This window comes from Oryzias latipes, chromosome 1, assembly GCF_002234675.1.
Source record: "Oryzias latipes chromosome 1, ASM223467v1".
In the NCBI taxonomy this organism is placed as follows: Eukaryota; Metazoa; Chordata; class Actinopteri; order Beloniformes; family Adrianichthyidae; genus Oryzias; species Oryzias latipes.
This window is the reverse complement of record NC_019859.2, coordinates 15300490-15310753: the sequence shown is the minus strand read 5'-3', so window position 1 is coordinate 15310753 and position 10264 is coordinate 15300490. Positions and strand designations below refer to the sequence as shown.

The 10264-nt window shown below is 40.8% G+C and overlaps 1 protein-coding gene across 3 annotated transcripts; it reads left to right on the top strand.

The window, feature by feature from the left end:
* Positions 1 to 657: 657 nt before the first annotated feature.
* Positions 658 to 7413, top strand: glb1 (galactosidase beta 1). Of its 3 annotated transcripts, none has more exons than XM_004085465.4 (16): positions 658 to 847; positions 1196 to 1365; positions 1463 to 1613; positions 3131 to 3191; positions 3265 to 3359; positions 3434 to 3614; positions 3797 to 3855; positions 3934 to 4055; positions 4745 to 4785; positions 4863 to 4975; positions 5561 to 5635; positions 5733 to 5822; positions 5900 to 6013; positions 6174 to 6305; positions 6434 to 6673; positions 6921 to 7413. In XM_004085465.4, exons 1-16 carry the CDS (start codon positions 785 to 787, stop codon positions 7173 to 7175), a joined length of 1962 nt encoding a protein of 653 aa, XP_004085513.2. In that variant the 5' UTR covers positions 658 to 784; the 3' UTR covers positions 7176 to 7413. The 3 variants fall into 3 exon arrangements, with proteins under 3 accessions (XP_004085513.2, XP_020556526.2, XP_020556527.2); XM_020700867.2 differs by having other exon boundaries at positions 727 to 847; positions 1278 to 1365; XM_020700868.2 differs by lacking the exon at positions 658 to 847 and having other exon boundaries at positions 1260 to 1365; positions 1443 to 1613.
* The last annotated feature ends 2851 nt before the right edge of the window (positions 7414 to 10264 follow it).

Genomic DNA, 10264 nt, shown 5'->3' with positions numbered 1-10264 from the left:
CTTTTCAAATCATTCTTTTGTGGGTTCCAAAGTTTAACACAATATTATAAATAAATAAATGCATAAACAACACATTTGTTTTAAAGTAGTGCGAGCAACTGTTACTTGAAATCAAACACTTTTTAATTTCAGTTTTTCATTTTCTTTTGTTAAATATTTTCAATTATTTCAAAAAAAGGTTCATGTCATCTGCAAAAAGACAAGATTCAGTTTTTTAATAAAAATAGCTAGCTATTACTTCAATTAAAAGCAAATATATAAAAAATAATTTAATGATTAATTCCAATGTAATCGATATAAATGTATTTGGTTTTATCTAAAGTAAAACCTGCATATCCAAGCCCATTGCTAAAAAAAAAAAAAGCAGGCAAGACAAGGGGAATAGACTGTATGAACGTCATTTAACATTTGGGTAATCTTGTGCAATAAGAAGATCCATAAATTGGAAGCTATTTTTTTACATGCTATTCATTTATTTGTTTGTTTATTTTTACCACATAACAATTCTTCAACATCTTTGAGAAGTATACACCTCGTGTGAAAGGTAAAAATAAAATGAAAATCTAAGACTCGTGTTTGGGGAAAAGAAATTGCAAAATAGTGCCACCGTGCGGTTGCATTAAATCACTGCATCAACATGTCACGTGATTTTACTTCCGCGTCTCGTGATGCCGCTCTGCTCAAAACACAGCACTCAGGAAATTCAGTTCCTCAGCGGTTCTGTCGTTGGGAGTTTTGATTAAACAAAAAAGGTTATAAACAGAACGGAGCAGCAGAATTCAAAATGAGACTGATCTTGTCTTTGTTGAGACTTAGCTTCCTGCTTACGGTGTTGTCTGTACAACGGGTAAGTTTAACTTTACATTGTAGTTCTCCAGGTCTATCATGTTGTTCTGTTTATTAAGGATGTGTGTATACTGTTAATATAATTAATACTATTAAACAAAGCTCTGGGGTCGGTTTTTATATGTAAAAAGATAGTATTGTGTTTGCTTTTCATTTAAATATTTGTATTAATTTCAAATATGTCATTTAAAAGGCTTAAAATGGTTTTAAAGAATATTCAGACAAAAAAAGCGTACACAATTTCAATTTAATGTTTTTTTCTTTAGTCATTTCCTTCATCAATAAACATTTCTCCCTGTAGTTGCTTTATAATGTCTCGTGTTATTTTTCGTAATGTTGTGACCTGCAGCTCTGGGCAGCACCTTCATTCAGCCTGGACTATAACGCTGACTGCTTCCGTAAAGATGGCCAAAGGTTCCGCTTCATTTCAGGAAGCATCCACTACAGCAGGATCCCCAGAGTCTACTGGAAAGACCGACTGGTGAAGATGTACATGGCCGGGCTGAACGCCATCCAGACGTGAGTTCCTCTCTGCACTCGGAAATCTGGTCTGTGAGTGGCTGACACACTTTTTTGGGGGGGATTATAAATGTCAGGGGTCAATCTTTGGATGCAGGTACATTCCCTGGAACTACCACGAAGAATCTCCTGGCATGTACAATTTTAGCGGGGACAGGGATGTGGAATACTTCCTGAAACTGGCCCAGGACATCGGCTTACTGGTCATCCTTCGGCCAGGACCCTATATATGCGCAGAGTGGGAGATGGTGAGTGAATCGCTTTGAGTATTTGTCTTTGCAGAGTCTAGAAAAGAAACAGAAATTGTTTTTTTTTTCTCACAGCTGACAGACGTTAAACAAATGAGCTGTAATCATAAAAGCAGAGCGAACATGAATAAAGTTCAATCTAAAGTCTCATGGTGTCACATGATGGTGTTTTTTTCAGCCAAGAAGGCGTGCTGTTAAGGAAATATAATGGAAAAGATGATCACTTTTTAAAAAAGACCACACAATGCTCAGCTCTACTTTAATAGTGAGGGGCCTAACAATGTTAAGTTAATTAAAGTCTTAATTGTCTTTTGATCTATTGTAAAAGTGTCCCCAGTGGTCTTTTTATTGTGATTATGATGTTTTTAGTCAAAAGAAAAAAAACTTTTATTTTCTGGGACATAGTTTCTACAAAGCTGCAATAATTCATCAAAATTTCTCCTCTGAGTTGTGGGCGACAGCCGATGGTGCAGAGCAACCCCGCCCTCATTTCCCGTCACCCATAACCAAGAGCTATCCGTTTACACCAGGGGTGTCAGACTTCAGGCCTCAAGGGTTGACCTCCTGCTGTTTTTTTTAAGAAATCCTGCCTTATCCACAGTTGATCACCTGGATCAGGTGTGTTTTGCCTATATGGAGCTGCAATAGCAGCATATTTGGCTAAAGTCTACCACACCAGCTATGGAGGGCTGGAGCTTGACAGCTGTGCTTTACACACTCTCCTGCTAGTTTACAGCCCCATTACACCCCCAACCTAACATCACTGGTCCAACAAAAATGGCAGAAAACATTGGATCTACCCAGCCGTACAGTTAGTCAGCTCCGACAACGAAAATAAAGACAAACATGAATCTATTTGTCTGCAAGTGGATGCATCAGAATGGAGCGGAGCAGGGAGCTTGTGTTCCGCCTAGTTTATTTCCTACGTAACAAATACTTTATTTCTTCACTTTTCTTGTCTGCTCTGAATGACTTGAATAAAGAAATACTAAGAAATACTTAATTTTGTTTATATAATTGTTTCCATCATGAGAAAAATACCTCAAGATCATGTTAAAAACATCAAAAAACAATAGTCATCTGAGTGGATCTTTAAGCAGAATTTTTATGCCGCTTGACTTTCTATAAAACCTCATTTTTGTAACTTTGTTTGGGAACAGATGCTTGCTGCACAAGATTCCTCAGAGTTATATGCTTGTAGTTGATGGCTGTTCTAAGCTAACATCTCTGAATCCGCAGGCTTTTTTAATTTATTTATTTTAATTGTATTTCAAAACCTGATCTACTCACATTTTCTACAGATAAGATATAGAACAGGTTTTGAGCAAGTGGAATGTCATTGGTTAGTTAAAAAAGGAGGAAATAAATATAGTTCATCATCTTCTGAAAGGCATAAAGGTAGTCACGTTTTTTTCAGCATGCTGCACTCTTTTTTTATTTGAAAGGTAAATCATTTGCAGCAGAGATCTTTGCTTTTGATCTGAAGCTTTATTTGTTTGTTTCTACCTCTCCAATAGGGCGGCCTGCCAGCCTGGCTTCTCAGTAAGAAAGACATTGTGCTGCGATCTTCTGATCCAGGTGAGCATCAACCTCAAAGAGACAACTTTTGAGCCCAGTCATCACCTCTGTAACCGGCGGCAACCCATTCCAGATTACGTGGCAGCTGTGGATACATGGATGGGGAAGTTGTTGCCCATGATGAAGCCCTACCTCTATCAGAACGGCGGCCCCATCATTACTGTTCAGGTGGGCGAGATGTTCCTGCGCACCGCCTGAGTTCAGAACTTGGAGGAGGATGAGACTTTGTATTGAATGTTTAGGTGGAGAATGAATATGGCAGTTACTTTGCCTGTGACTACAACTACATGCGCCACCTGACCAAGCTGTTCCGCTCTCACCTGGGGGAGGACGTGGTTCTGTTCACCACAGATGGCGCTGGCCTGAACTACCTGAAGTGTGGCGCCATACAGGGCCTGTATGCCTCTGTGGACTTTGGTCCAGGTCAGTGCTCACCTGTATTCTGCAGATTACACATGACTATTGGCAGAGTGCTGCAATAAGAGTTTTGTTGGAACATTTGGCTTCCTGCTGGTGTTCAAACTGGCTCATTTTTGGAGAAGTCACACACAGGAAGAAGAAGAATAAAAAAAGTAATCGTTATCTTTGCATTCTGGCTTTTCCAGGTTCAAATATAACTGCAGCCTTTGAGGCACAGCGCCATGCTGAGCCTCATGGACCTTTGGCAAGTGTCTCCCACCTTTTGATTTTTGTGTTTCAGTTGAATTCTTACAACACGAATCATCATTGTCTTCCTCCACAGGTCAACTCAGAGTTTTACACTGGCTGGTTGGACCACTGGGGATCTCGTCACTCGGTTGTATCCCCAGATTTGGTGGCCAAGTCCCTCAACCAGCAGCTGGCAATGGGAGCAAATGTCAACATGTGAGTCTTTGCTGTGCTGAGTTGCCAATTATCCACTAAGATACAGGATTAAACTTGGGGTTTCTGGAGAAATCTCCGAAGACGTATGTGATCACAGATTTATTTACTCGCAGTTTGCTGCTTTAAAGACTAAACGATAAAGTCCCACTTCGATCGTCTTTTGATCCATTTTGAAACCCTACTCCCACTTCCCTTCATCCATCTTTTTACACTCTCTCCCGCTGGCTTACAGCCCTTCACAACCCCAATATAACATTACCGGTGCAACCAAAATGGAGAGCAATGTCAGAGCTATCCAGCCCTACAGTTTTGAGGCGGATTCCAGCGTGCACGAGGAAAAAAATGATGTGCACGGATCCAGTCATCTATAAGTGGATGCATTAGAATGGAGCGAAGCAGGGAGCTTGTGACCTGCCAATTGCATTTTCTACTTAAAAAATACGATATTTTCCAAAGGCATTTCTCATCTGCTCCTGATTCCTAACGATTGGAATAAAGAAATGTTTCAAAATGGTAATTTTAGCTTAATTGTCCTAATATGTGTCAGAAAATGCCACAAAAAAAGCTACAAACATCATTTTCATCGGAGTGTGTTTTCAAAACCTGTTGACAAATTTAGGGCAACCAGGCTTTTTCCATCCATCACAGATGTTTGTATATTTTAGCCTCTTGCCTTCCCTCTCCTACAGGTACATGTTCATAGGTGGAACAAACTTTGGCTATTGGAATGGTGAGTGTGCTGTACGTAAAAACCACATGAGTTTGAAGTAACCCCCTACCACAGGGTCACCGCTATCTCACCTCCAGGTGCTAACTCACCTTACAGTGCACAGCCCACAAGCTATGACTATGACGCTCCGCTGACGGAGGCAGGTGACCTGACCGAAAAATACTTTGCCATCCGAGAGGTCATCAGAATGGTGAGAACAGACAGTCATCTATCAGCATGATTGACCGTATAAGAGAACTGGACTGAGCAAAGAAAACGGACTATTTTCAGTTCCAATGAAATGACGTTAGTTCAGTCACCACCATGTTGGAACCAAACAGCATTAGTAAGCAGTGATTTGTCCGCGTCAGTCTGAGTTTCTATGGCAACCACCCTGGACAATTAATTGTGAGCCTGTTGGAAGTCCACACCCCTTCCACTGAAAGGGGGCTTCACGAAATCTGTCAATCAAACATTTTGAATGTTGGACGTGAGGCCACCTGCTTTTATTGAGGCATCTGATTGGCTAGTTTATACTTTGAATAACTTGCACTGCCGAAGAAATATAGTGAAAAAATATTAGGATTAGCAAGGACATGTTAAAAAGTTATTGGCACAAGAATACAATGAGTGAGTAATAGCTGTTTATTTCTTAATCTGTGGGATTTTTTTGGCTTTGAGCAGAGGGTACTTCCTGTTTGGAACACGAGAGGGGAGGGGTCACTCAGTCCAGCTGTCATATACAGTCAATTTTCATCACAGATACACTGTTTCACTAAAGATGTTCTCATTGTAGTATCGGAGAATCCCAGAGGGACCAGTTCCACCGTCGACCCCCAAATACGCATACGGGGCCGTTACCATGAAGAAGGTTGGATCTCCGTTCCGGTATTTAGTTCCTGAACATTTTAGCTTCGAATTTCTGTACTTACTCTTTGTACTTACACTATGATCCTCCGTCCCTTTAGCTGCAGACAGTAGCGGACGCTCTGGAAATCTTGTCTTTCTCTGGTCCTGTCAAAAGCACGTATCCTCAGACTTTCATAGATTTAAATCAGGTATTCTTAAAAAAGATGTTATTCTTCAGCTTTCATAAATAAACTTGGGCTTGTAATGATTTTCTTTCTACCTCTAGGCTTATGGGTATGTTCTTTACAGAACCACATTGCCTGTGACCTGCAGTGAGCCCACGCCCCTGTCATCTCCTCTAAATGGGGTTCACGACAGGGCGTATGTTTCTGTAGATGGGGTGAGTCTTGTTCTTCACCATCAGATGTTTACAATGCTTTTCTATGCTTTTCTTAGATATTGTATGACATAAAGGATTTTCGATTGGTATTAAAGTTTGTAGTATTTTAAAATTTATGAAATTCTGAGGCACTTTCTTTCTTTTAATATATGCTCCAAAGGTGGCTGCAGGAATCCTTGAAAGGAACAAAGTCATAAGCATCAATGTGACCGGGAAAGCTGGCAGTCAGCTGGACATGCTGGTAGAGAACATGGGCCGGATCAACTACGGGAAAGGCATCAACGACTTCAAGGTTCATGAAAATGCATTTTCAAGCCTAAAGATCCACTGAATGGCCTTTTACCTCTGTTGAACTGACAAAAAGTGAGTAGATAGTCATTAGAATTTTTCCATTTTTTAACTGCTGTCATCGGATGTCAGGGTTTGGTGTCCAACCTGACCTTGGGCAAGGATACACTCACTGGCTGGACCATGTATGGTCTCAGCATAGATGATGCTGTCAGCCAGGGCCGTCTTGGAGAAACACCTTCTGCATGGGCAAACCCTCCTCAGCCTGCCTCTCTGTCCACACCAGCCTTCTATGGAGGAAGCTTCATAATTCCAGACGGCATCCCAGACCTCCCCCAAGACACCTACATCAAACTGCCCAACTGGAGGAAGGCATGTTCAGTCTAGTCTTTGTACCTAACGGGTATTTAGAGGATTTGTTTTCTTTGTTTATTTTAGTCTTTTAGGATAGAAAACATCTTAATAGACAAAGGATGAAGCAGCTCTGAATAAAGATTTGTCAATCAGTTGTCAATGTTAAAAGAAAATAATGATTTCTGAGTTCTTTTGTTTGTTTTTTTCATTCATTTTACACTTGATATGACAGAATCAGAATCCCACTCATTCTGTTTATTTTTAGGGGCAGATCTGGATTAACGGTGTTAATTTGGGACGTTACTGGCCGGCTCGAGGGCCTCAGATGACACTCTTTGTGCCGGTCAACCTTCTCAGCACAGCTGCACCCAACAACGTGACCGTCCTGGAGCTCGAAGGGGCTTCCTGCAATCCCCAGCCGTGCACTGTGGAGTTCTCTGCCACTCCCATCCTTAACGCCACAGTCCAGTCCGAGGATGAACAGCACAGGAGACTCTTTGCAAAGGAAGATTTACTTTGATAACAGGGGAACTTTGCTGCAATAAACAACCCAGTTTGCGCTAAACTTTTTTGTGAGTTTAATCAGTTTGAATTTTTATGTAGGATTTTAATTGAGGGAAAATCTTTATGTCAAAGTCATTTGTGCGTGCCTACCTCACTGATTGTGCATCCCCTGTATTGTCTCTCACAGTGTTTTTCTGCAAAAAGCCATTTCATATTACCTTGAAGTCCATTTAAACAAAGTTTTCTATTCAAAATAAACAGGAATATATGTTTCCAGGTGTAAATAATTCATTTTTTTGGTCAAACCTAGATATTAACCCTTGTGCTATCTTAGATGACCCCACCCTTACATTGACGTGTTCTCCCTACCATGACAAAGGTGGATAAAGGTGGAAAGATTTCATGTAATCCATGGACACCAGTGAGGTTCACAAATCATTAATTAGTAGGTTAATAATTATTTTTATTGTTTGCAAAGCTTTTGTAACCCTTGTGCTATCCTAGGCACTTTAACGTTGGGAGTTGGGTCATCTAGACCCACTAGACAGTGCGCTGAACCTTTTTTCAATGATGTTGTGGGCTGACGCTCTCCAGTTAGCTGTGAAGAATCCCCAAAGGGTGAACTGACTTATATGTTGCTGATGTCTGATGTTCTTTCAGAGACCTGTGAAAAGGTTATTTTCAACAACAGAGAAAAATTATCAAAGTTCTTTTTTGTTTTGTTTTTGAGAGTGCATGAATGCAAATACCTGGTTTTGGCTACCTGTAAGAAAACACTTGAAGTATTGTGCATTCCCTCAGCGGGTGCTATTCGGTGTTCTACGCCTTTGGAGGCCACCCATTTGAAGACTTGGAGAAGAAGGTAGGTAAGGAATAGCTTAGATCTGGTCATTCAAGCCCGGGTGGAGTAGCAAATGTTCAAACGAGAACTTTGAAGGCGTGGTAAAGAGGAAAAACATCTGATTCACAGTTTTGATTATAGTTGTTGTCACTGATGATGTCTTATGGGGCAAAAGGAAAGAAATAAAGAAAAAGATTGCTTGTTGAAATTACAGGGAGACTTGTTATGTTAAAATGAGAACAATAAACACATCAACACAGTGGGTTTATAGAATTTGATAAGTCCAGCAGACTTGGACAGGGTTCAGGTGGTGTGGTGGCAGCACAGTCTGAATAAGGTTGTATTCAGACTGGACACATTTGATTCGTTTATAGTGAACCAGAGTTCCTTTCCCTCGATAATCCATGACAAATTTCCAGTCTGAATACACAGAAGAAAACCCTGAAGCAGGACCAGAAACCACTTTTAAAGTTTTATAAATGATGACTAAATGACTAAATGCTGGTTTGGAAGATAAAACAGAAATAAAACGCACCAACCATGTGATGGAAAAACAATTGGGGTTTTGACAGCTAGACTACATGTTTTTTATTGTTTGTTTGGGTAGAAAGCTTTCATGTTTTCAGCAAAAACTGAGGACAATGTTTCCATTTTTACACTTAAAAGGTTTTTGAAATCTCAGGATGTTGCACGACTATCTTGGTTAATGTATCTCTATAACATCACGTTTCACTAAAAAGGAGGATGTGTGTTTTAATGACAGGGGATTCAAGCTGCTCTCAGCTTCCTGGCCCTGGCTTAATGTGTATGCAGTATTGGTTGGACGGTCCATACCTCACTTTTAGGAGAAGCGCTATTATGTCTGTTTTGGCCGTGGATCAGAGCTCTCTTAATGCAGAAATCCTATAAGGATCTTGAAAGTTTACAGTTCACATGTGTTTGGCAGATTTGAAAAGGCTTTTTGAGCCTGCCCCTTAGGGTTTCTTGGTAGGTATGCTTTGGAAGTAGGAGATTCATTGCCTGCTTTTGGGAGCAAAACAAACAGAGGAGGAGTTTGGTTTGCATTGCCAGCGATAAATCAGACATGGACTTATAATTATTGTTTGTCATTCAGTCTATTCGTGGCAGAAGGGTTTGGAATCCTGTCTTCGTTGCTCTTAGATAATATGCTTCTATGGTTTCCTCCAGCCCGGACCTCCACCTCTCACTGGAGTGTATGAAAGAGCTGGGATTAGAAAAAGGAACCCTAAGTCCAAGAAAAAGGTCAAAATTCCACTCTCAGAAATGTACCATTTACTTGGCTTGGTATACTTGGGTATTTTATGCTCTATTTGACATAGTTAGGGCCCAAGCACGTAGTGCAAGGACCATAATGTATTTGTAATGTTTGTTAGGGCCCACGCACGAAGTTCAAGGACCCTATTGTATTTATAATGTTTATTATTAGGGCCCGAGCACGGAGTGCAAGGACCCTATTGTATCTGTAATGTTTATTATCAGTTTTGTTCTTTTTATTCTTCCGACAAGAGTCACCTTTTTGAGGCCTGTAACATACCTGAAAACTCACCAAAGTAACCCTAAGTCCAAGTCCAAGTCCAAGAAAAAGGTAAAAATTCCTCTCTCCATTTACTGGAGCGTCTCTGTTCCTACCCCCACCTGCAGCCATGAGCTGGGTTGAAAGGAACAGTTCAGATCATAGATTCACAAAGCCAACATTAAGTTTTCTTCACAAGGAGGCGGGGGTCTCCCTTTATAGGGAGACAATTTGGAAGGGGACTCAGAATGGAGATTCTACTCATTCTACTCATACTCAACGTGTGCAGCAAGATGCTGGGGATTTTCTACTAGTCTGTGGTAGCAGCACCATGTTCTCCTCTGTGGTCTGCTGGGGAAGCAGCATTGCAGTCAGTGACGCCAACAGACTGAACAAGCTGATCAGGAAGGCGGGTTCTGTCATTGGCTGCAAACAGGAAACATTTGAAGCAGTGATGGATAGGAGGTCACTGAACAGACTCCTTTCAATCATGGACAACCCAGAGCATCCTCTCCACCCTGTTCTGGACAAACAGCAGAGCTCCTTCTCTAAGAGGCTCAGACAGCTCCGCTCCAGACTGCCCGGTACCAGAAATCCTTCATACCCAATACAATAACCCTGTAATAACCGTTGCACATTTTTTTATTACCTATTTATTTTTTTTTCCATTTTGAACATTTCTTTTGCACATCTTTTTACCTTCACTGTTATGTAAATAGATTTTTAAATT

Bases quoted from the DNA above. Each gene is read 5' to 3' on its own strand.
- glb1 (XM_004085465.4), top strand. From the start codon at position 785: ATGAGACTGATCTTGTCTTTGTTGAGACTTAGCTTCCTGCTTACGGTG. The intron at 3,615-3,796 runs GTCAGTGCTCAC...TGGCTTTTCCAG, and splicing joins CTCTGTGGACTTTGGTCCAG to GTTCAAATATAACTGCAGCC. The intron at 4,976-5,560 runs GTGAGAACAGAC...TTCTCATTGTAG, and splicing joins TCCGAGAGGTCATCAGAATG to TATCGGAGAATCCCAGAGGG.